We start from the raw sequence: 27172 nt of genomic DNA on the forward strand, positions 1-27172 counted from the left end.
GGAACTGGTGGTGGTCCTCCAAGTCATTGCTCCTTAACACCGTTGGAGGAGCAGGTTAGTGAGCTTCTGGCAATGGAAATATCCGTCAGTGGAATAAGCGGCACCTCAGAATTTGGTGCAGCACAGTTAACACAACCAAGTGGGTCAGACATTACAACCGACGAATTCCGACAGAATGAACCAACGCCAGTGGATGAAATGCCACATTGTTCACATCAGAGAGTCGCTCCGCAAAAGAAAGATAGCCTTTTAAATAAGCAGGTGGATAACCAAATCGCTTATCACAAAGGTTCATTAAAAGTGTTGTCTGAAATTAATGTAAACCTAAAAGTGATTTCAAAATGCATGAAAAAAAACATAAAATGAGTAAAAAAAAATATACATTGGCTGTTGAAAAATTCGAACACAAAAAAAGGATTGATTTGGACAAAACAAAACTAAAATTTGCAACATTAGAACTAAAAAAGCAAATGCTAGAAATTGAACGGCCCGCCCAATAAAAATATTGTATTTTAGTTATTGACACTGAAGTCTGTTACTTATTTTTTAATACTTACTGATAATTATTTATTGAATTAAAAATGTATTTTTTGTTCATGTGATAGTTTTTTCTTTTTATTACATATATAATACTGACATATATAGATATAGTATTTATACACATGTACAAGAGACTAAAGCTTTATATCATTAATGTGGATTTTAATCAAATAAATGTGAAAATATGAAAAATTAAAAAGTTTACTTTATTGAATAGTGTTATATGTTTATAAACTAATCATACTGTTTTTTATTTGATCTCTTAAACGTTTAGCAATATTGGTTTCATTCGCATTTCCTATGGTTTCAGTATAACTAGTATCGACTTCTTCAACTTCTACTGCTATATTTACAGGTGATTCCACATTAAAAAGAGTGCAAATATTATGAAGTGCACAACATACGTTTAAAATTTTCACCACTTTTTCTGGGGCATAATGCAGTTCTCTAGCAGCTAAAAGGCATCGGAACCGCGCTTTTAATACTCCAAATACTCGTTCGATAAGGGATCTGGCTTTTGAAAATTTGTAGTTGTAGTAACTTTCAGCAGAGTTTTCAGCAGCATTTCTATATGGAGTTAAAAGCCATGGCTCAAGCAGATAACCAGAATCGCCTATGAGAAAAAAATTAAGGCTACGTTTATGACTGAGCGGATTCGCGTCGCGCGATGCGATGAAAATCGCTACTAGCGATCAAATACATAAATCCATTCGGAGGTGTTTATCGTGCAGCGATTCAGCGAAAAGCGGTCTCAGCGAAAATGTAGCGACTGCTAGCGACGAAAATCAGCGATCAAAATTTTTGATTCAGTTGAGCGAATCGCGTTAAACACGATGGATAAATTTATTGAAAAAGTGCGAAATAAAGAATGTTTGTGGAATCTGCGTCATCCAGATTATCATAATAGAAACAAAATCAGAAAAGCTTGGGAAGAAGTAGAAAAAGAATGCGGTTTGGAAGGTAAGTAATAGTATTATTTTATTTTTATGTAATAAACAACCTATACTTAAGTGAATATAACATTTTTTTGAACAAAATATTCCTTCAAAATATTGATTCGTATAGTCGTAGCAGCTTCAGAGCTTCTATTATACTGCCTCTGCCTATTCATATTTATGGGAATAGTTTGCTGAACTTGCATTAAGGTTTGCATACAAACTCCCTCTTTATCAATTATAATATTGTGTAGCAAACAAATAGTTTTAACAAAACATTTGGAGTAAAATTCGTCTGCTATTTTTATCAATTCTTCATTTGTTTTGCGATTCAAATGTTTGGTAACCAGAGACGTCCAAAGGGCGGCACATACTTCTCTAGTAATTTTGGCCACTGTAGAAATTCCTATGCGATAAGAAAAAGCCAAAGATCGGAATGAATTTCCCGTTGCTAAAAACCTGAAAATAAATTTAAACGAAATTATTCTTTTTACATGTGTTTCAGCTGGCTCTGGTGCAAAAAAATGGAAAAACTTGAAAGACACCTATCGTAGAGAACATCGTAAGGAAACTGTGGTGGCTTCAGGCAGCGCTGCAATGCCGCATTCAAAATGGACACATTTTAAGGATATGTGTTTTTTTACAAGATATTATGGAATCGCGCTCCATGTCAGGTAACTTGATTAATGAAACAAGTTGTGATGAATTGGTGGAACTTAATGATGAAGATAAATCGGAAACTCCTGAATCCATAAAATTGATGCAGCCTACACCTAAAAAATTAAAGAAAAAACTTACAGAAAGCTCGGCGTTTTTGGAGTTGAAGGAAAAGAAGCTTAAGCTTCTAGAAAAAAGCAGCGATGAGGAGGATGATGATTATCATTTTCTTATGAGTTTCAAAAAGTACATGAAAAATATGGATGAAAAAAAAAATTAAATTTCGCATAAAAATGCAGGAGGTTCTGTACGACATTATGTACGGCAGAGATAATCAGGAATCGGCTACGCCAGTTTCTTTTATTAGTTTCCCAAATAATATGTTCGCTGAATTCTTTAGGTCCAATTACTCTTCAAAATCTCCACAAAATGTTCCGCAACAGCACAAGTTATGTCCGATTTCTGTCATTAATGCACCTACCATTTCCGAAGCAGACGTCTTAAATCAGTTAAATATGTTAGAACAATCATACAATTACGGCCCAGATATGATTCCCTCATGCTTTCTTAAGAAATGTGCCAAATATATATACCAACCCCTAACAAAACTATTTAACTCATCTCTTATGCAAGGCTTATTTCCATCCATATGGAAAAAGTCATTTATAATTCCTTTGCATAAGAGTGGATTTAGGTCATCTATTGAAAACTATAGGGGAATAGCAAAGTTGTCAGCAATGCCTAAACTTTTTGAAGCAATTATAAGAGACGACATAACCTTCCGGATCTCTCCAATAATTTCTTGTTCTCAGCACGGTTTTCGTATAGGAAAATCTACAGTAACTAATTTTCTTGAATTTGTATCAAACGTATCAGCGGGATTTAGGGAGAATAAGAATACTGATGTTATATACACAGATTTTAGTAAAGCTTTTGATAAAGTAAACCATTCAATTCTTTTGAATAAACTTGATCTTCTTGGTTTTCAACCAATATTTCTAAAATGGGTTGCTTCTTATCTTAGTAATAGAATTCAACGAGTCATATTTAAAGATACTTTTTCTGACATAATCAATGTTCCTTCAGGCGTTCCCCCAGGTAGCCATCTTGGTCCAATTCTGTTCTTGTTATTTATTAACGACATATCATCTGTTGTTAAGTTTTCAAAAGTTTTATTATATGCTGACGATGTAAAACTTTTTAAAACGTATACTTCAAACAGTGAAAGATGTCAGTTGCAAACAGACTTAAACAACCTAGTTTCTTGGTGTGATAGAAATGACATGCCATTGAACCTTAAAAAAGTGTAAAACGATGTGCTTTTCACGTAGAGCTGTAGACCCTACCTCATACGCAATACAAAACTTTAGGTTGGAGCAAGTATGCAGTTTTGTTGATCTGGGAGTAACTATGGACCCCAAACTCAATTTTAATCTTCACGTATCTTCCACGGTTTTTAAAGCTAAAGGCGCTCTTAGTTTTGTTAAACGCTGGTCTAAAGAATTTAGAGATCCGCTTACCACAAAAATTCTTTTTACATCTCTGGTGAGGCCTATATTGGAGTATGCTTCTGTGGTTTGGAACCCTAGTAACCAAGTCCATTCGGATAAATTAGAGTCCGTTCAAAAACATTTTTTACTTTTTGCCTTAAATCATTTGCATTGGGATTCCAGTTTAAATCTTCCCCTTTACATTAACCGTTTAAAACTTATAAATCTCCCGACACTCGCTAGTCGTAGGGAGATGCTTGGTATAATATTTCTTGTAAAACTCATGAATGGGTCAGTCTGTAGCCCATCTCTCTTATCTGATATTAATTTTAACGTTCCCGCTCGCCCTACCAGGCAGTTTAGACCCTTGCTTTTAAAATTTTCTAGAACAAATTTTGAGTCAAACGAACCATTCCGCCGTATATGTCATGATTTCAATTTTCATTCCAGCACATTTGATCTAACAGACTCACTCTTTACCATTAAAAAAATTATTTTATCTACTCTTAACAAGTAACATTTAATAATTATAAACTTTAATCTAATTCCTAATTTCGGAAACGCAGGATTCAAACAGGTTCATTTTTCCAAATGCGCAAAAATTTAATTAAGCTAGTTAATATTAATGTGTGTAATATTATATTAAATACATACTTACATATGTAAGTGAACAAGTATAAATATTGAAATTGAATAAAAATTTATGGAATGGATACATAATAAATATTGTATATTACTTACCTTTTGGTCAATGCGAGCCTTTCTACAGCATCAATTGGTGTTTTCTGAGTATAGTATTTTTTTCTATATGTTTGAATAGATTATTCAAGATATAATTCAACGTGTCAATTCTCATTCGGTAATACTCCATAAATTTCTCAGGATATTGTAGAAGGCGGGTGTGTAAATGATGGAACTCTCCATGGCTTTTGCGTTCTTTGCAAATTGGATGCACTTGGAATCTTTTCTGTTTACAAAATCTTAAAATCTGCTGACGCACTAAAAGACTACTTTCTGTAAGCAAAATTTTACGAACACGTGCACACATGTTTGTTTTTAATGAAAAGTAAAAGAAACTACGAACGGATTTGACGTTATAAATTTTCAATCGCTTCTGATTTCGCTGTACTGTAAACACTCAATCGCTAGCGATTACGATGGCGAAACCGCTGGTAGCGATAGAGCGATTTTCATCGCATCGCGCGACGCGAATCCGCCCGGTCATAAACGTAGCCTAAGTTAGCAAAATAATTGATGCATATAATAGTAAACAAGTAAAATTAACGAATTTGTATATGCTCACCTAGAATGCGAATTCCTATTTCTCCATTCACATAGTTGGTTTGTAAATATGGGCGCTCGCTTGACAAATTCCACACATGTGAATCATGACACGCCCCAGCAAATCGACCGTTAACGGCTTTGATCATCATCTTATGATCACATATCTAGCTTTTGGAAACAATATTTATAAAAAAAACAAAGATAAATTAAAAAACAATTGCCTTACCACCATAGCGTTTATACTATGTTTTAATTTCCTATTAAAATATAAATGTTCATTTACTGCCGGTCGTATCATTTGGATGTGAGTACCATCCACCACTCCAATTACTCCTGGAATTCCAGACACTGAGTAAAAGGCTCGTTTCGCTTCATTTTTCTCCTCTGAAGTCATTGTAAAAGTTATGTCTTTTGGACACAGCACTTTCTCAATCGCTTTGCAAACTTCAAACACACAACGGGAAACAGTTTGTTGAGCTAGTCCTGTGTGGTGATCTTGTCCAATTTGCTATTGATACCCTCCCTGCGCCAAAAATTTTAAAGTGGCCGCTAATTTCACAATTTCGGGTATTCCTGTCGACCTGCGTGGAGTTTTTAGCTCACTACTTATGCTGTCCAACACATATTTGAATGATTCCTTACTTAGGCGAAAGTTTTGCACGAAACTATTTACGAGTAAAAGCACAAACAAGTTTAAAAAATTGCATTACACTTTATCATTCAAACTTGCCTTTTTTCACTAAGACTCATCACATTGGACTTGTCTCTAATCATTTTCCGCTCCACTCGTTCATTTCGTTCGTTCGTTTCCTCCCACAACACAACGCAATCCATATTCACATTTTTTTTTTATTTAAAATTACTTATATATATTTATAAAACTCTTCAAATTTAGTTTTATGTTTCTCTGTCATTTTTCTACACTTCTTCACTTTTCTGTTATTGATTTTGTTTTCATTCTCCTTCGTTTCGGTCTGTAATGTCAACTATACTAGAAATTTGTCAACGTGAAAACAGTGCAACACTGTTTACAATGCGAAAGTGTTACAGAGTACCGATTTCCCTTCGCAACGCAATTCACTTTCGCAACGCATTGCTATTCGTAACGCCTTACAGAGTAACCCCCCTGATTGTTATACAGCGTGCTGTTGCTTTCAGGTTAAGAAGGGGTTTGAGTGTTTCCTTGCTGCAGTGTGATTGGATCTCCGATGATGATGTGGAGAGGGAGGGATATCTAGGGAGCAAGAGGCTTCTAGATGATAGGGTTAGGTGTAGGTGGCAAGAACGTTGGGACAATTGTCCCAATGGCCGAGTGACGTACGAGTACATTCGGGATGTTGGGTTTGTTGCGGATAACCCAGACTTCAGTTTTTGTCTGAGTCTGGGTTTTTTGTTTACGGGGCATGGGCCTCTGAATGCATTTTTGCATCAGAGGCACCTATCTGATCGGTCCGGTTGTTTTTGTGGGGCGCGGGTAGAAGATTGGGTGCATGTTATTGCAGAATGCCCGATGTACTCTGACATTAGGGATTTGGGAGGTATGGGGATTAGCTGGACTAATGGGCACTTAGATGTTAGTGGTGTGATCTCCACTAGTCGGAATACCGAATTATTAGGGATGTATGCGCGTGAGGTTTTTAAGCGGCGAAGGCGTTTAACTGTGAATTAGGGTTAGTTTTTGATATGAGTGTTGTGTGTCAGTGGGGTCCAACCTCACCTTCTTTGTTGGCCACCAGTCCAGGGCAGTATGGAAGCTCAACTGGTAGTAGTTTCGGCTACGAGGTCTGACCGGAGACTTAATTCTGGTACCACGGGGAGCAGGAGCCCTTGGAGGTAACTCCAACCTGTTCATGCGGATTGGCCCCTCGGGCAGTATTGTGGTGGTTGTGGTTTGTACCCAAATGCGGGTAGAACTGACGTTTTGTTGGTTCGATGTGGAGTTGCATTGCAACCGGGTGCCGGACCCAAAGCACGGCAGAGGTTTTAGATGGGCCTCGAATCCCACCAAGGTGGTTAGTGTGTCCATTCCACACTGCCAATTGTCCATTCCACACTGCCAAGGGCGCTGATCAACGCTTTGATTTGATCCGTGTACTTTTGAGTACCGTGGAGTAAGGCTGTCGTCAGCAGGTGCCCACGTTAAACATTCCGGTTGTTGTCAACAGTGACGTGGGAGCCAAGTCGCGAGTGCGACGACTGTTTGTTTGACAACAGGAGATATTTCGTCCTGCTATCATTCACTGCCAGACCTATTTGCTTTGCTTCCTTGTCCAGTCTGGGCAAATCAGAACTACTGGCGCGGGTGTTGAGGCCCATGATATCAATATCATCAGTATACGCCAGCAGCTGTACACTCTTATAAAAGATTGTACCTGCTCGATTAAGTTCTGCAGCTTGAATTATTTTTTTCAGCAACAGATTGAAAAAGTCGCACGATAGGGAGGCGCCTTGTGTGAAACTTCGTTTGGTATCGAACGACTCGGAGAGGTCCTTCCCGATCCTGACGTAGCTTTTGGTGTTGCTCAACGTTAGTTTACACAGCCGGATACCAAATTCAGACATTGCTGCATAAAGGCAGCTCCTTTTCGCGTTTTGAAATCGACGAAGAGGTGGTGTGAGTCGATTCTCCTTTGGCAGGTCTTTTCCAAAATTTGGCGCATGGTGAATATCTGGTCGGTTGTTGATTTTCCAGGTCTGAAGCCACACTGATAAGGTCCAATCAGTTTGTTGACGGTGGGCTTTAATCTTTCACATGATACGCTCGATAGACCCTTATATACGATGTTGAGGAGGCTTATCCCACGGTAGTTGGTGCATATTATGGGGTCTCCCGTTTTGTGGATTGGGCAGAGCACACTTAAGATCCAATCGTTGGGCATGCTTTCGTCTGACCATATTTCACAAAGAAGCTGATGCATGCTCCTTATCAGGTCTTCGCCGCCGTGCTTGAATAGCTCGGCCGTAATCCATCGGCCCCGCCGCTTTGTTGTTCTTCAGGCGGGTAATTGCTATTCGAACTTCTTCATGGTCGGGTAATGGAACGTCTGCTCCATCATCATCGATTGGGGAATCGGGTTCACCTTCTCCTGGCGTTGTGCGTTCACTGCCATTCAGCAGGCTGGAGAAGTGTTCCCGCCATAATTTAAGTATGCTCTGGGCATCGGTGACTAGATCACTTTTGGGGGATCTACAAGAGTATAATGCGCTCTTGAAACCTTCTGTAAGCCGCCGCATTTTTTCGTTGAATTTTTGAGCATTACCCCTTTCGGCCAGCTTATCAAGCTCTTCATACTCACGCATTTCGGCCTCTTTCTTTTTATGTCTGCAAATGCGTCTCGCTTCCCTCTTCAACTCTCGGTATCTATCCCATTCCGTACGTGTTGTGGTCGATCGTAACGTTGCGAGGTACACAGTCTGTTTTCTTTCCGCTGCAACACGGCACTCCTTCTCGTACCAGCTGTTTGTTTGCATTTTCAGAAAACCAATGGTTTCGGTTGCAGCTGTACGTAAGGAGTTTGAAATGCCGTCCCACAGTTCCCTTATACCGAGTTGTTGACGAGTGCTCTCAGAGAGCAGGAGTGCAAGTTGGGTTGAAAATCGTTCTGATGTCTGTTGTGATTGCAGCTTCTCGACGTCGAACCTTCCTTGTGCTTGTTGACGTGCGTTTTTTGGCGCACAGAGGCAGGTGCGTGTTTTGGCTGACACAAGGTAGTGGTCCGCACGCACATCTAAAACACTGGAGTCGTGTCTTCCGTCTATCACAACATGATCGATCTGGTTGGTGGCTTTTCGATCCGGAGACAGCCAGGTAGCTTGATGTATTTTCTGGTGATGGAATCTAGTACTACAGATAGCAATATTTCGGGCCCTGGCGAAGTCGATCAGCCTCAACCCATTTGTGGATGTTTCGTCGTGGAGGCTGAATTTACCGACCGTAGTGCCAAAGATACCTTCTTTGCCAACCTTGGCGTTAAAGGCGCCAAGCACGATTTTGACATCGTGGCGGGGCAGCTCTCATAGGTGCGCTCCCAGCGCTCATAGAAGGCATCTTTGGTCACATCGTCCATCTATTCCGTCGGAGCGTGGGCGCAAATCAGCGATATGTTGAAGAACCTCGCTTTGATGCGAATTGTGGCTAGACGTTCATCCACCGGGGTGAATGAAAGTACTCGGCGACAGAATCTCTCTCCCACCACTAACCCCACACCGAATTCGCGCTCCTATATATGGCCACTGTAGTAAGTGCAACACGTTTTGTACGTGGCGGGTCCCTGACCCAGCGCACAACCCTGCGGAGGGGATGTTTCGCCTTCTCTCTTTAGCTCGCCTTCAAACGGATGTTCTTTGGCTACCCAGAGGAAACTTGGTCAAAGACCGGAAGTCGTGAGCTGCTTGAGTCCTATGTAAAAAATCGTTTCTGACCACTCCCAAGTGAATGGTGTTCAGAGAGCTTTCCTCACTTGCGTGCACTTCTACACATGACGTCATCCTTCTACCTGTCTTGATTGCATAAATATCACTGGCAGAATCATCGTCAGTACTATGGAACCATAATTTTTATACTCTTGCAACCAGTTATAGCTTTGTTCACCTAACGGTTTTACGTATCACCGAAAACTAAGCGAGGTAGATACAGGGTTATATAGATATATATATATGATCAGGATGAAGAGAAAAGTTGAAATCCGGGTGACTCTCTTTCTGTCCGTCCGTCCATGCAAGCTGTAACTTGAGTAAAAATTGAGAAATCTCGAGATGGGCGTAATCGTACCACTGTCACGCCCACAATCGCCATTAACCAAAAACATATAAAGTGCCATAACTAAGCACTAAATTAAAATAGAGAGCTGTAATTTTGAACAGAGGATCAAAGCAACCAGCGGGTGGGAAATTTTTTTTTGAAAAAGTGACCCCGCCCTCTTACAAGTTTAATGTGTATATCTCCAAATCCGCTTAAGCAACAACAACAAATATTGCTGAGTGCAAATTTTATAAAAATGTCTACCGACAGTGTGAAAATGGATGAAATCTGAGGATAACCCCGCTACTATTATATATATGCTATAGCGGTACTGGGTTAAACCATGTCAAGTGGTCCATGAAACTTTCGCGAAATCACAGATTTTGAAAATTAGCAGTTCATTAGGAAGCGGATCAGTCGCATACCCCGCGAGATAAATATTTCGCCAAAATTCTGTTTTTGGTAAAGTTATTGAAGGTTAAAATTTAGAGGACGATAAAATTGTAAAATTATTTTCTCATAAACTACTGGAGATAAATCGATGAAATTTTGTGAAGTCAAAGAAAGTGTTTGTGCTATATTATAAATATTTTTTCAAGATCCATTTGTTTAAATATTAATATTTTACTTAATTTTTTGTTAAACAATTTAAATTTTTCATATGTTCTTCACTCTAATAAAAACTGAAAAGTATGGGACACAACGCGGAAAATATTCACCTTTAATAATCTGCAAAAAAATGTTTGTTCATTCATACCATGGCAAAGATATCGAATTTTTCGTCCTCCTAACGCTCTAAAAACATTAAAAAATTAAACGAAACTAAATCATTACATAACAATTTCAAATATGTACATACTAGATACAGAGAACGTATATCAACGTATGAGATATGATATATGTACGTTCTCTGCTTAAACAGTGTGGAAATACCGCATCACAATACTGTGAATTTCCTGGGAATGTCCCTGGACACAAAACTTAGATGGAGTGCACATATCAAAAAGAAAAATTAGAAATAAAATTCATAAACATGTATGTATTAGCTATTAGGTAGAAACTCTGCCCTATCCACATATAACAATGTAGTTTTAACAAGTAGGTGTTCAGACCACTTTGAATTTATAGGATAAAAGTTTGGGGCTGCTCAAGTCCCAGTACTGTCGTACAAATCCAGCGATTCCAAAACAAAACCAGTGCGCCTCAGAAAAAAAATGTTTAGATTATGAGTGGTACAGAGCTGTAATCGTTACCTCAGTGTTTACTTTTATGATAGAGCCATCTTTTGCATCATTAGTAAATCAAACTCAACATACAGGGTTTGTCCGGAAAGTAATAAGACTGATTTTCTTCCGCCGCGACTGTACTTCGGAGCGTGCGCGCACCGACTGGATACGGTACAAGGCATTCCTAACTTAGAAACGAGAGGCTGGTCACTTCTTCCGAGCACCTGAAGAGTCAGGACAAACATTTTCGCGTGACGTGTTTCTGTGAGTAGGGCAAGCCGAAAATGCAGCGTTCGTTAAAGAAGAGGTACGTGATTAAATTTTGTGTGTAACTCGGTAAATCTGCGACAGAGACGCTTGATATGATCTAACAGGCTTACCCAGATGTTACTTTAGCAAGAAATGGTGTGCTTCGCTGGCCCTAGGCCTTTTTGGAGGCAGGGAAGGTGCCTATTTTGGCTCTTTCAACTTACAGGAATCAAAGCCGGGGAAATACCTTAAGGTGTAAAATGTCAACCAGACGATCGGAATTCAAGCAATTTTACAAATACAGTACATATACTATATATTACTCATACACTGACCGATATTTTCGGCATAAGGTTTGTTAGAGAAACGAAAATCATTATTCCTTAAAATACTTTATTTACAGTCACCACTCACATCGAGTAAGTCCAGCAGGGTGATTGTAAATCCTGATGTTAGTTATTTTTATTTTAGACAAAAAGATACACTGTTATAAGTAAACTAGGCTTCGTTGTTTACATTGAGATGACTCAAATATTGGGCGATATATCATCCGGATATCATTGATATCATCGCCCTTAGCACCCGCGGCGTAAGTTCTATTTTCTCCAGACAGGACAAGGAAGCAAAGCAAATGGGTCTGGCAGTGAACGAGGGCAAGACGAAATATCTCCTGTCATCAAACAAACAGTCATCGCACTCGCGACTTGGCTAGAAATCCAACGCAGAATAACTCTTACCAACAGGTGCTACTTCGGACAGAGTAGGCAATTGAGTAGTAAAGCCCTCTCTTGACGAACAAAAACCAAACTCTATAAGTCACCCATAATTCCTGTCCTGCTATACGGTGCAGAGACATGGAAGATGACAACATCTGATGAGTCGACATTGCGAGTTTTCGAGAGAAAAGTTCTGAGAAAGATTTATGGTCCTTTGCGAGTTGGCCACGGCGAATATCGCATTCGATGGAACGATGAGCTGTATGAGATATACGACGACATCGACACAGTTCAGCGAATTAAAAGACAGCGGCTACGCTGGGTAGGTCATGTTGACCAAATGGACGAAAACACTCCAGCTCTAAAAGAATTCGACGCAGTACCCGCCGGGGGAAGCAGAGGGAGAGGAAGACCTCCACTCCGTTGGACGGACCAGGTGGAGAAGGACCTGGATTCGCTTGGAATATTCAATTGGAATTGGAATATAATCGTGTAAGCGGTGTCTACACCAGTAAAGAAGAAGAAGATATCAATAGGAAGTTCGAAAGTTTTTATATTAGGAAGTATTGATCCGATTCTCTCTGAATTTGAATTGTACAGAAAAAGCTCTCTTAAGCGGACATTGACGGTCGCAGCGATTTTGTCCGCCTAAGGGAGATGTTAATAGAGCGTTTTAAGGAAAATTACAAATATGTAGAATGTACCCTCCACTAAAGAAATGAATATGATAATTAATTTCAAAACTTTTTGCAATACACTTTTTTTATTAAAGTAAACTATTCATATATAAGAAATTCAGATTTTTAAATCATAAACTTAAATGAAATGAGTACATATACACAATTTAAAAATTAGTTTTGTTGCTGGAAAAATTGACGGATTGTTGATTGCTTTAAGTTGGTTTGCTTCTATTTTTTTCATTTTCCACAAGAGGAATCTTAAAAGATGTTAGTTGTTGATATGCAACAACATCACTTTGAGCAAACGTTTTCAAGTGAGAAATTGGTTTGAATGCTTCATTATAACTATGAATTAGATCCGAGTCTCCCACAGCTACCTACTCATCAGTCATAATTTCTGTTGTGATCCACGTCTTTTTGTTCGATTTCCAATCGACTGGTCAATCGGCAATTTGTGTGTGTTTAAAAGCTCTCGGGCCGCTTTTCTAATGACTAATAGCTTCTTTTTTTGTCCATTAAATAATGGTTGTATGCGTAAACTGAATAAAGCAAGACAAATGGTGAAGTTGAAGAGAGAGTTGTCCGCTCATGGGAGATGTTTCGTAATAAAAAAGTGTCCGCGTCCGTCTAAGGGAGCGTCCGCTTAAGGGAGCATGATTTCTTCCTGAAACAGTTTGTCCGTTTAAGAGAGCTGTCCGGCGATAAGAGCTATCTGCAAGGAGAGCTTTCACTGTACATCCCATACATTGACCGATATTTTCGTTAAAAAGTCTACAATAGCTACTGGAGTCCATATTTTCGGTACCTATTTGGGACTTGAACAGTTTTTGTTAGATTTTGATAATTTTTTGGTCATAGGGTGGCATACTGTAAAAGAATTATTAATGCAATCTTTATCCCGTTATATTAATTATTTCTTGATTTGCACACTGAAAAGCAAAAGAATCAAATGGAATAAAAGGAATTATATGGGAAGTAGGCGTCGTTGTAGTCCGATTTCGCCCATTTTAGCACTGTGACATGGGAATATGAGAAGAATGTCGCGTATTAAATTTATTCGAAATCCGTTTGGCCTGGTCCCGATGGTGCCCCTCCCATTGTATAATGTTTATCTCGGCTCTCATAAAGTCTGCTCATACCATTTCGGATATTTACTTATTGATTTTTCGCGCTTTAGTAGTTTTAAACATACCGTTATATGGGCAGTAAGCGTGGCTATCATCCGATTTCATCTATTTTCAGACTATAGGTAGTTTTTGTAGCTTTATTGGTTTAAGAGATGTGTGCTTTGACTTATTAGAGGGCGGGGCCACACCTACAGTTCTATATCTTAATTTAGTGCTTAGTTAGGGCATCTCATAGCTTTAATTTTTCTTTTGTACTAAGGAACCCGCATATCAAGTTTCATAACTCAACTTACGGGCGGACAGACAGACAGTTACCCAGGTTTCAACTTTTCCCGTCATCCTGATCATTTACCTCGCTTAGTTTAAGATGATACGTATATGTGAATAAAGCGAGTATACTCTGTATCAACGTATGCCAAGAGTATACAAATAGTCAAAATTAATTTTGTTATAATTACTCCAGAGCTCTTCACAGCCCTAACAAAAGCGATATAATTATTTCCTACATATTTCGACTCTCCATCTGATTTTAAACTGTCTGTGTCGGCCAAACTGTGTGATATTTTAATGAAATAATGAAGTGGTAACTGTATATACACGAAATTGGTCTAAACCTTGTTTAATTCCTAGAATTCCGGCATTTCAACCACAGAACAAGGAAGATATAGAAATTCTCCCTTAAGGATTCATGGAAACTTGCCGGCAAGACTTAGATATGACTTGTCTATAAACACGTAGTGGAGAAAGAATTAGACCCCCATGGTGGTGTGCCGAACTTAAAAATTACAGAAGGATTGCAGGAAACAGTTTTTATCTCAATGGGAGGAAGATTTCGATAGATGTTATAACCTTCGAAGGTCATTCAAAAAAGAGGTTAAGAAATCAAAAAGAAAGTCTCCGAAAACTTTTTGTAATGAGGTCGGGAATATGGCGCAAGGGCTTAACTTAGAAAAGTAATGGCGCAATCAGTCCATATCATTGGATACCTTTAGAAGCCAGATTACAGCTGGAGGATATCCAGTGAAGAATTTTTAGGCTTACTAATGGATATCCACTTCTCAGGTAGCTCTGAAAACTATACGGTTGAGCATACTCAAGACCATGTAGTCCATACAGATTTCATTTCCGCAGTCAGAAAGCAATGTATATTGGAAGTTTCAAACTTTTCAAATTGCCATAGTCCCAAAACTACATAACAGTCTGGTTAGTAAAAATTCTCTAGGGGAGATTAAGCTATATTCCTTCGTTATGGAGGAAATAAAAATAATATATATATATATCCACAGAAACAGCAATAAGTTCAGTGGTAGCAGAGATTGAAAAATTTCTGGAGTTTAAAGATTACACCCTATTTGCCTTACACTTAGAAGTTACTTATATCCAGCCTGCGGTCATTCTATGCGCCCTTTAAGACTTCCATCTCTGAACCTCTCTGAAATTTTATTAAACACATGCTCATGAGTAGATCAATAAACACAAACGAATTGGTTCGTTGGAATTATATTATTTTCGTGGAGGAAAGGTGTCATCTTTGATAGTTAAACTTTTTCAAATATTTTAGAAATACAGGGTAAGAGACTTATTGGTCCGTAGGAAGACGGCACTTTTATAGCAATATTTGATAACTCAATCATCATTTCCGGAGTAATATTATCGTGTCCAGATGCCTTTTTCGTATTTAGCTCTTTTATGATTCTAGTAACTTCCGGAGTAGAAGTCTTAATAGACACAAGCGACTCGTTAGCGGATTGGGCAAGGATGTCAACTTAAAGTTGTTTTTTGGGCAATTGGATTGAAATACCTTTTCTAGGTGATTTGCAAAGCAATTTGCCTTATCCTCGTCACTACGCGCCCAATAACCATTAAACTGTCTTTGAGGCATGTTGGAATCTACTAGTGGCTTGAAAGACTTTTGGGCTTTCCAAAGGGAGTTTTGCCTGTTAGAATTTGGACACAGTTTCTTTATATAATTTTCTGTGTTATGTTCTTCCACGCGTTTAAGCGCTTTTTATAACTTCAACAGGGTACATTAAGTTTGCCACAAAGTTTGTAACACTCAGAAAGAAGCGTCGGAGACCCTATATATAAATGATCAGTATGTTAAGCTGATTTAGCCAGGTCCGTTTGTCTGTCTGTCCGTCTGTATATATACGAACTAGTCCCTCAGTATGTAAGATACCATTTTGAAATTTTACAAACGTCATTTTCTCTTCAAGAAGCTGCTCATTTGTCGAAACTGTCAATATCGGACAACTATAACATATAGTTTCCATTCAAACCAAACGATCGGAATCAAGTTCTTGTATGGAAAACTTTCACATTTGACAATGTATCTTCACAAAAGTTGGCACATGTTTTTTTCTAAGATAATGATGTAATATACAAAGAAATTGTTTTGATCGGCTAACTATGGCATATAGCTTCCACACAAACTGAACGATCGGAATCTAGTGCTGGTATCGAAAACTTTTGCATATGACAAGATAAATTCACATATTTGGTATAGATTATTTTCTAAGGCAGCAGTGTAATCTCCGAAGAAATTGTTCAGATCAGTTAACTGTAGCATATAACTGCCATACAAACTGAATGATCGGAATTAAATGCTTGCATACGAAACTTCCTTATTTGACAATATATCTTCACGAAATTTGGTATAATTTATTGTTCATAGAAATAATCTTATATCGGAAGAAATTGTTCAGATCGGCTCACTATAGCATATAGCTGCCATACAAACCGAACGATCGGAATCAAGGGCTTGTATGAAAAACTTTCGCATTTGACGTGGTGTCTTCACGAAATTTCATATGGATTACAGCTTAAGGTAATAATATAATTTTCGAAAAAATTGTTCAGATCGGATTACTATAGCATATAGCTTCCATACAAACTAAACACATAGTTACTAAAAGAAGTGCACCTGTGAAGGGTATATTAGCTTCGGAGCAGCCGAAGTGAACGTTTTTTCTTGTTTTAACTTACGTTTTCAGTTAAAGCAGTGTTGAAAGGGAGCGAGTTAACTGCCATTCACGTCTAGTCGTCTTTTCTCATTTACAAGTTTTTCAATTTCATTATTAGTGATTGAATATTTGGATGCCCAACTTCGTGGGATGTATGGACTTGAGTTTAAATTTTGAATAGTTCACTTACACTCTCGTTAAGTACTACATATATGTAAGTGAAAATACGGTTAATTTCGATCAAAAGGATTAATTCATTTTAATCATAAAGTTGACAATTAATAATAAGTTGATAAAATTGTATATGCGAATAAACATATGTGTGAAGCGGTGTAACAACCGAATCAGCTGTCCAAACGATGTTATCGTACTGCAAACGCGCGGGATGGGTGTCGCAAAATGAAAAAATAATAAAATTAAAGTTGATGTGCAAACTGTATGTGACGAATTGAAGTAGGTTATTTCGGGGCGACTAAAGTTCATTTCGACATCCCGGCCCCCCTAAGCGAGTACTAGCCTTAGCGTAGCTACAACGCTGCTCAGGCCGGTGGTGCGGTGAGGTTGTGGCCTTATCTGTTTGCGCGTCGATGTCGCATTGAGTGGTCGCCAGGTATGAGCTACTGTATGTCGTGGTAGTGCCTCACGGATTAGATGCGATCGTCGGGTGGTCTTACGGCGGCGGAGGACAGTTGGCGAGACAGGATGTTCGCAGTTCCGGCGCAGCAAAGTATGATGCGGTCTTTCACACAACTGCGTGGCGTGTGACTGGGCCAAGCAGTTTAGACAGTGCCCATGTGCCTGTGCCTGACGTTGTACGGGTAACATTCCCTTGAAAATGGAGCAGTGCTGCAGCCTATGTGAACGGCAACAGAGCGGACATCTGGTGCGTTGCGGTTCCGGATGCGCCGGCGTCGGTGATGGGCGTGTTGAACTTCGTGCAACGGTTGGCGCCGTTGCTGCGTGATGGTTCGGGGCGCTGCTATTGAAACAGTTCTAGAGCGCGGCACAGTACTGGCGGAAAGGAGAGTTGGCGTTGGTTACAGGCGTATCGGCGTCCATATCAATCTGTATGAAGAAAAAAAATCGTAATGTTTATAATTTGATTGCTTGTAAGTGCGCATGAACAGGGTGCCACTTTAGGTGGCATGATGAAATGATCGACTGTCTGTGGGGTTGCAAGATATACGTTTGCGTTTGTATTGCGCCTTTGATACTTATTATAATTCTCTTTGAGATTTTTCCTTAATGATATCGGTTGTTATTAATTTAATTTATTTTTCTCGGCTTATCGCATCGGTTTAAGAAAGGTTATTATTTACGTTTTCGTTATTAGCGGCAGTTCGCAAGAAACATAATTTAACAAGCGGCCGGGTTAGCGTTGCATTTTGCGTATGGAGATCAACCATCCGGTGAAGTTTCTCTATGCAGCCAAGCCGCCATTCTGCAGGGGGAGACAATCGTCGTGAACTAGGACACAATCTCCAAGCTTTGGTGCCTGTTCTGGGATTTTCCATTTATACCCTTTGTGAAGGTCCTTTAAATACTCTTCTTTCTATCGACGGCTAAAATTATGATGAAGAATTTTAATTCGTTCCCATCTGTTTAGAAAGGACGGCGACGCCATGCCTGGCTCGGATGTGGCCAGAATGGGCGCTCCTTTAAGAAAATGCCCTGGCGTGAGGGCAGCAAAGCCTGAGGGGTCTTGCGAGAGGACAGTGAGAGGCCGTAAGTTGAGAACGGCTTCGATTCTGATTAACAATGTCGTGAATTCTTCATAGTTGAATTTGTGGTTGCCAGCGAGCTTCTTGATATGAGATTTAAAGCTTTTTACAGTTGATTCCCATAAGCCAACCATATGAGGAGCGCTTGGGGGGATGAACGGCCAGTTGGTACCTTGAGGGGCGTATTTTTGAATAATGTCAAGTGAGACTTGTTTTATGAACTCCACAAACTGTTTTCCTGTAGCTCTTTGAGTTCCAATAAATGTTTTGTTTCAGGGTACATTAAGTTTGCCACAAAGTTTGTAACACTCAGAAAGAAGCGTCGGAGACCCTATATATAAATGATCAGTATGTTAAGCTGATTTAGCCAGGTCCGTTTGTCTGTCTGTCCGTCTGTATATATACGAACTAGTCCCTCAGTATGTAAGATACCATTTTGAAATTTTGCAAACGTCATTTTCTCTTCAAGAAGCTGCTCATTTGTCGAAACTATCAATATCGGACAACTATAACATATAGTTTCCATTCAAACCAAACGATCGGAATCAAGTTCTTGTATGGAAAACTTTCACATTTGACAATGTATCTTCACAAAAGTTGGCACAGGTTTTTTTCTAAGATAATGATGTAATATACAAACTGTTTTCCTGTAGCTCTTTGAGTTCCAATAAATGTTTTGCCATTATCGCTCATGATTTTTGTTGGATAACCACGTCGTCTAACGAAGCGAGCAAATGCCGCGAGAAAAGCCTCCCTGGTCAGATTAGTACAGAGCTCAAGATGTACTGCTTTTGTTGTGAAACAGACAAAAACAGCCACATAGCCTTTCATCTTAGCATGAACGCCTTTATCTGAAAAGGACCGGCCAAGTCGACACCTGTGGTGGTGAAAGGCGGAGCGAAGTTGCAGCGTTCAGGTGGAAGTGCTGCCATAATCTGCGTTCGCATTTTCTGCTTATGCATAGTGCAGATCTTGCACTTGTAAATGCATTTCTTGATTTGTGTGTAGCATTAATATGAGGATGTAATGCAGGAAAAATGTGACAAATGGAGACTTCTCAGGTATTATTATGGTGTAGCGCTCGTCGTATGTTAGCCTTGAATTAGCAAGCCGACCATTGGCCCGAAGCAGACCTTTCGTGTCTAAAAACGGGTTTACAACTAATAGTGAGCTCTTTTTATCAATCAGCTTCGATTCTCTTAGTAATGATATGTCGGGGCTAAAGTAGCGCGTTTGAGTTGATCCGATAAGAGCGACCTTTGCCTTTTATAAGGCTTGGTCGTCAATGTATCGCATTGGGGGTCAGTTGCTCCTTTAAGTTTATGTTTAAGTCCCTCTATGAACTGGAGAATATAGGCGTCTACTCTGAGGGCTCGTAGAAACGATGAAAAACGTTCAAGGAGGTTATCATCCAATATTGTATGATAGGTGTCGATTTTTCGACTTTCTGGGGCAATTATCTTGCGCATTGGCGATTGTGGCCAAGAATCGATGGATTCTGTTAACCATCGGGGGCCATTCCACCATAGCGTGGTGCTGGCAAGGTGCACCCTCTTGTACCTAGATCTGCAGTATTGTCAGCACTGGCGACACGTACTATGTGGCGGATCCCACTAGGTCAAGTATTTGCGAGGTTCGGTTAGAAATATATGTTTCCACGCATGTGGGGGTTTTTCCAATCAGGCTAGTACTATTTCGGAATCAGGCCAGAGATCAAGTTTGCATTTCGACATGTCTAAGTCGGTCTGCACCATGGAAACTAGTTTTGCTAATAGCAGCGCGCCACAGAGTTCAAGGCGTGGTACACTTAACGTTTTTAGAAGCGCAACTTTTGCTTTTGCCACTAATAAGTGGCTTGTGGTTGCGGTATCACTTTGTGTGCGCACATATATAGTTGCACAATATGCCTTTTCAGAGGCGTCATAGAAGCCGTGTAGTTTCACTTTGTATTCGAGGAAATAGTTTATCCACCGTGGAAATTGTATCTGCGAAATGTCGTTCAGATTATTAGCGAGCTGGGACCATTTGTCTAAGCGAAGAGGTTTCACTTACTCGTCCCATTCAGTTCCGTCTAGCCATAATTCTTGGATCAGAATTTTCGCTTGTATCATAATTGGCGACAGGGATCCTACGGGGTCGAAAAGTTTTGCCACCGAGGATAAAATCTGTCTCTTCGTTATGGCGGATACTGCGGATATGGACTCAGTCGTGTATTAAAACTGTTTTAATATCGCATTCCACTGGATGCCTAGCGTTTTTGTTGTACTTTCCTTTTCAAATATAAGGAAATTAGTATCCAACAAATGGTCTTTTGGAATAATTTTTAAGATGTTTGGGTGATTGGCTGTAATATTATTTAAAGAAAACTCTGCGTTATTGAGGGCATTTATTACCTGAGATGAGGACCCGTATGCTAGTGAAAGACTGTGGCTTTCAGACAGGATATCATCTACATACGTTTGTGTTTTTAACACTTGTGTTGCCAGAGAAAATTCTGACTTTGTGTCTTCTGCCAGTTCGTGGAGGGTACGAATGGCTAACAATGGAGCACAGCTTACGCCAAAGATTACTGTTTTTAATTTGAAGTCGCGTAGTGGACTATTTGCAGATTTTCGGAAAATAATTCGCTAAAAATGTTGATCATCTTTACGTTCAACTATTTGTCGATACATTTTTTCGACATCCTTATTGAATACGTATTTGTATATACGCCAGTTGGATATGAGGAGCATTAAGTCTGGTTGGAGTGTGGGTCCCGTAAATAGAATATCATTTATAATAGAAATAGAATATCATTTATGGAATTCCCTGAGCTAGTAGATCTTGAGGCATTAAAGACAACTGTAACTCTTTTTGTTTTTGATGTGAAACATCTATAGGCGCGGGTAAACATGATAGTCGCCGTGGCGATATAGGCCGTGGTTACGATCACCACGCTATATTATTATTATTATGGAATATATGGGCGATACGCAGTCTAAACGTAGTAGTTTATATGTAGTAGCGTGTGAAAGTGTAAACACAATGGCTACGACAGACTGCAAACTACATCTGTCAAATATTAAAATACACACGTTCTTATGGGCAGTGTTATTTTGACAGCTGCACGACTACACGACTGCAGGCCGACAGTTGTCGTTCTCGCTAACTTCAATATCCTCCCATTTTTGCCAACGACAGTACGACGACAGTAGAGTTGACAGTAGAATGGAAGATAGAAAGAGGATGTAGAGTGGTGATGCCACTAATATGTAAAATGTAAAATTATTCACAGCTCTAACAAACTTGATGTTATTTTACAAATAAAAGCATAAAATAGCTATATTATAGCTCTATTATATCATTTGTAATAACAAGTGATAATTTAAAGCAAAAATATTTACCTATTTACTTATTTTTTGCATAAAAAATTTCACTTTGAACAAAAATATTAAAATTTCATTGAAGTGAAAGGTATTAGTATGGCCACAACGAAATTGTGTACATGCAAAATGGACAACTGCCTTGTTTTGTGTATATGCCGGCCATTGTGTTGTTGTTGCTTCTCAAAATGTACATGTAGTAAGATGAACAACGACGTTTTCAGTTCACTGTCGTGCCGCTGCAGTCTGTCGTAGCCATTGTGTTTACACTTTGAGACGTGGCCACGCGATGCCATGCGCAAGCGACTGTGCGCATTCCCTCTCCCCGCACTGAGCACTCAGCTCTCGCATACATATAGTGTATATAGTGTTGTTTACTCAGAAAAACTAAAAACATAGAGAAGGTGCAGGTTCGACAGCGAACATTTGTTAGAATTGTAGTAGGGAATTCACCTCACAACCACAGAATTCATGCTGTGAAATGTTAACATTTTTAACAGGTCTCCACATACTCAAACAGAGAATATGAAGAGAAATAAATATATGTATGTATTTTCGGCATATGATGACGTGGCATGTATGCCCAAGACGAGAATATTGAAGAAAAATAAGTTCTATGATATTCCATTTTTAACAGCGAAAAACGTGTACATATACAGCTGTCTCACATACTCAAGAATAGGTATGTATATTTTTGTACGAGCTTGCCTACATATCGCCTCTGATTTTTGCGAGCCACGGGAAAATTTTAGAATTGACATATATTATAAATCGACAACAGCTACATATGTTGCCACTTTTCTCACTGCTTTCTTAGAACAAACACCAGAAAGATGTTCAATTTATAATTTTTAGCTTTTGCCAGTGTCGCGAAAAGACGCTTGATGGCGAAGGCATGCTCGGGAAGATGTTACGGCGCACAGTGGGGCAGAATGACCTAAAAGTTGGCATCAACTAAACGGCTTAAGCTAGGAAGTTGGAAATTGGTACCCTGATTCCTCTTACTAAAGTAAGTATGTGTACCAAATTTTAGAATATTGCGCTTACAACCGAGGTTTGTAGACTGAATCAGATTTACCTGAACCGTTCATATAGTGATTGGTGGCGATTGCTTTATATTGCTACTTTCATCACTAGACCCATTTTCGTTTTGTTGACCGTCATCATCGTAAATATCATCATATTCTTCATCGTTATTAGGAATAAGTGGACATATCAATAATTCCAATACTTCAGTTGGTAACTTTTGGTTATTAGTTCTTTTGAATTTTCTCTTTGAACTTATTACCGGATCAGACCTTAGCATAAATGAATTGAATATGTCAATATTAGTTTCCACACGGCCGCATTTTCTTGAATGGTAGTAAAAGCGTGAGAAATTATTTCAGGGCCATATATTACAAACTTATGCATTGTTGGAGGCATACGATACCAAGGGTATTTATCCACAAAGTACCTAGCAGTGTCTTGGCAATACTTCGTGAACTTTTTAACATTTATTTCATGTTCGCTGGCTACAGTTATTAATATATTGTGCAATCTTTTAATCAAAGTTAAATCCAATTTTGTAATTTCGGCCGAAACCTCTGCCTCCCTAAAGAATAGTCACGCTGTGTTGCCATCATTAGAATTTCCAAAGCTTAAGTTATCTGTATGTATTTCTCGTTTCACCATTTTGTCAATATTGTTAAAATCTTTTGATGTTGCACTACAAATGTAGCACTTTTCAGTGGATGTCGTCTGGGTTATCGCATTACAAACTTTCCCATCCACCATAGTAAAAAGTAAAGCGTACGCAACTTCAATCGATTTTCCATCACATATCGTTTTAGATTTTTTAAGATTTCCAATCTCTTCAGTAACTCTGTTTTTCTCCGCTATTGAAACTTCAGAGGATTCCTTAATAAATTAAATTTTCAAAGGCCTGCAATAACGCGTCGAAGATGGAGCAGGATTTTGCCAAACAACTTTTTCGCCCAACACAATACGAATAGGCACAATACTTGTTATGAAAACAGCAGAATCAGAAGCTTCAATACCATGAAATACTTGCTTATATGAGCTATGGCCTGAGCTACCATCGAATCCCCACTTTGTGTACATACGCAATTTGTGTAAATCCTTTGCGGAAATGGAATCTATTACAGTCCTCTGTGCAATAATCAGACGACATATTGTGTGGTCCAGTAAGGATTGTAAAGTTGCACAGACAAGCGTATTAGTTGCCTTGATGTGTTCTTTGGTAGGATAACATTTCTTTTTTTCTTCCTGTATTACTTTATAGGAAGGAAATTTATCCCGAACAGCCAATCTTATTATATTGTACTGCAATCTTCACCTGACAAACAAATACTTTCGTAATGGCCTGATGAAGTTTTTGAACACATATTTGCGCTATCATAATTCTGAGATAAGCTTTTCATCAAAAGTTTCGATGCCTTCACCTTACCCAATTCCTTTAATTTCATTTGAGTAGCATAACTCAGGACATCAACTGGCGTAGATTCCCTCAAATCTTTTGTTTTCATTCGTTTGGTACGCTCTGAGTTTTCTTCAAAAGATTTCTGAGGCCGACCACCTTTTTGACTTGAATTTTTCATAAAACAAATTGAGCAATCCAGCCATGTTTTATTAATTTCATTAAAAACGTCTATTTTTCGGTACGATTTGTTCCAACGAAGTTTAAATTCAGACTTTAGGTGGTTAAATGTTTTATTCAATTATTCTTTAGTCACTTGCTGAAATTTTGTTTGTTTTTCCAATTCATTTTTTAAAAAAATAAACTTTTCATCAGATGTGATTTTTTCACAACAAAATATTATTTGAATGAGCTCCCTATGATTGACAAAAATTGTTTTTGAACTAACACCTGAAATGAAAAGTTAAATCAATCACTAAAAGATTATAAAATTAAGATAGTATGGCAACACTGGATTCTATTTGACGATTTACAACTAAAATAATAAAGATCAATGCAGTTCACATTTGTACTTGTAGTTGACGTTTGACAAACAAATAATCAAAACAAAGTAAAAAAAGCTTCGAACTAAACTACAAAAAAGGTAGTACATAGGCACATACATAAATGCGAGCAAATGCCAAAACGCAAAAAATCCGCACAATTTTTTTTCCCAATTAAGTACATAGATATACATATTACAGGATAATTAAAAAATTTCCGGCCGATCATGCCGGGCTCACTAACTTTTCCAATTTTTAAAACTTAAACTTTAGGAAAATAAACTTATTAAGGTAGGTTTCCGAAAAAAACGACCAAAATGTGAAAATCACAATTACGCACAAAGTGAATATAAATGAATCTTTATAAATACCCGATGTTGATGGTTCCATAATTAAAGTTGCTAAATTATAGTCAGCGACTGGAAAATATATATTCAAACTGTGAATAGAAAATGCACAAAAATCAAACTGCACTTATTGCGAAAATAAGCTCTGTGTTTGTAAGGCTCTGAAAAGAGAGGTGGTGAAAATGACATTGAAAAACCGTTGATTTATTGTTGCTAGTATATTCATAAATCCAAAGCAATAAACGAAAATTGCTACCGACTATTTTGAAAAAATTAGTTTTTGCCAACTTTTCTGGTCTGCTGCCCCATTGTGCGGCGTCTGTTTTTATGAATGAAGCGAGGTCGCTTGTGGAATATGCGGCTGCGTTTATGAATTAAATCGTTTTTGTTGTAAAATTTACTACATTTGGGCTTCGCCAATTCGGCTGACTTGTGATGCTTCTGCTGTTTAGACAATTGTTGCTTTTGTAGAACAATGTTTGTAATTTTTGAAGGTGACATATCTACGTGTGTACGCATATCTGTATATTAGTTTGTGTATGCATTATTTGTGTGAATAAACTGCAAGAAAAGCGAATAAAATCCTGAATACCTAATCTAGAGTGATGGCAAATAAAGGCTGCGTGCGTTCCAACCGGCGTTTATTACTCGCAAAGGCAATGAGATCGGTTATGTTATATGCGGCTCCAATATGGATCCAGGCGCTAGGCATCAGCATAAGTGCTTTCCGAACAATTTCAAGTGATGCTGCTGAAGTAATAGCCAGTATGATGCCCACTGACATCCGGGGTGACGAATACGAAAGAGTTTACAAATTACCAGAGCCATGTATAGGAGCCAAAGGGAAGAGAGAATGAAAAGCTTAACGATATGGCAGCAGCGGTGGCAAACCTCACTCAAAGGACAGTGGACCTACAGACTGATACCGGACATCCATTCTTGGATCGATAGACGACATGGGGACCTGGATTTCCACCTAACCCAAATACTAAGTGGGCATGGGTGCTTTAGAAGCTACCTGTACAGATTTCAGCACGACATTAGTCCCAATTGTCCGACGTTTTCAGAGTGCTTTGAAGACCCTGAGGATGTATTCTTTTATTGCCCTCGCTTTTTAAGTGCAAGGGAAAAACTTAAAACTACACTCGGTGGTAGTCTTACGCTGGAAAATTTTACGACACTTATGTGTAAGTCCACTGAGAACTGGAAAGCTGTCAGCGAAGCGGCAGCCTCAGTCATGACAAAACTTAGATATATAGAACAGAATAGGCGTCCGGATGATATGAAAAAAGCTCTTGCAGACATAAAGCATCAACGCGAAACAGCTACGTCAGCAGCGGAAAAGTACGGATTGAAAAGAACAACTTTGATCATGCAATTGAAGAAACTAGATCCTTTGAGGAACGATTCAGATTCTAGAAATGAGAGTAGCTGTGATGAAAATTTAATTTATCACTCTAAATACACAAGCCATCAAACGCTAACGAGAGTTCAAGAGGAGCAATTAGTCGAATATGCTAAGAAGTGTGCGTTTTTTGCATATGGATTGTCGTATGATATATTCAAAAGATTTGTTTACGAATTTGTTGCCGTTAATAACATACCATGTCCATCTACTTGGGAAACTAATAAGGCAGCTGGAGAAACTTGGCTTTACGGCTTTTTGAAGCGAAATCCATCCGTCACACTACGAAAGCCTGAAAAAACAAGCTTGGCTAGGCTCAGGGGTTTTACAAAAGCAGCGGTGGAGGAATTTTTCCAAAACCTGAGTCAGATATATGCACAGTATTCTTTTGAGCCTAAAGACATATACAATTTAGATGAAACGGGCGTAACCACCATCATGCACACTCCTAAGGCAAAAAACCTATAAATCTTTGTTTTATTTGCACTGATTTATTTTCTTTTTTCATTATAGGTCCTTGCTGCGAAAGGACAACGTTCGGTTGCACAGGTTGTATCTGTAGAGCGCGGAAGTGTGGTGACCATGGTTGGCATAATGAATGCATGTGGAAACCATCTGCCGCCAGTGTATGTTTTTCCAAGAATACGTGCAAACGTTAGGTTTTCACATGGATGTTTCCCAGGATCTCTAATTTTGAACTCCAAATCTGGGTGGATGGTTGCCGAACTTTTCACAGACGTACTGAAGCATATAAAAAAGAACAGCAAC

The 27172-nt window shown here is 38.8% G+C and overlaps 1 protein-coding gene across 2 annotated transcripts; it reads right to left on the minus strand.

Moving 5' to 3' along the window:
* Positions 1-644: 644 nt before the first annotated feature.
* LOC120781621 (putative nuclease HARBI1) lies at positions 645-6176 on the minus strand. Of its 2 annotated transcripts, none has more exons than XM_040113854.1 (3): positions 5133-6176; positions 4926-5070; positions 645-1153 (listed from the first exon to the last, which is right to left on the minus strand). In XM_040113854.1, exons 1-3 carry the CDS (start codon positions 5298-5300, stop codon positions 768-770), a joined length of 699 nt encoding a protein of 232 aa, XP_039969788.1. In that variant the 5' UTR covers positions 5301-6176; the 3' UTR covers positions 645-767. The 2 variants fall into 2 exon arrangements, 1 of the variants encoding a protein (XP_039969788.1); XR_005706108.1 differs by lacking the exons at positions 645-1153; positions 5133-6176 and adding exons at positions 2172-2248; positions 4364-4856 and having other exon boundaries at positions 4926-4988.
* Positions 6177-27172: the final 20996 nt, after the last annotated feature.

This window comes from Bactrocera tryoni, unplaced genomic scaffold (genome assembly GCF_016617805.1).
Source record: "Bactrocera tryoni isolate S06 unplaced genomic scaffold, CSIRO_BtryS06_freeze2 scaffold_7, whole genome shotgun sequence".
Lineage (NCBI taxonomy): Eukaryota > Metazoa > Arthropoda > Insecta > Diptera > Tephritidae > Bactrocera > Bactrocera tryoni.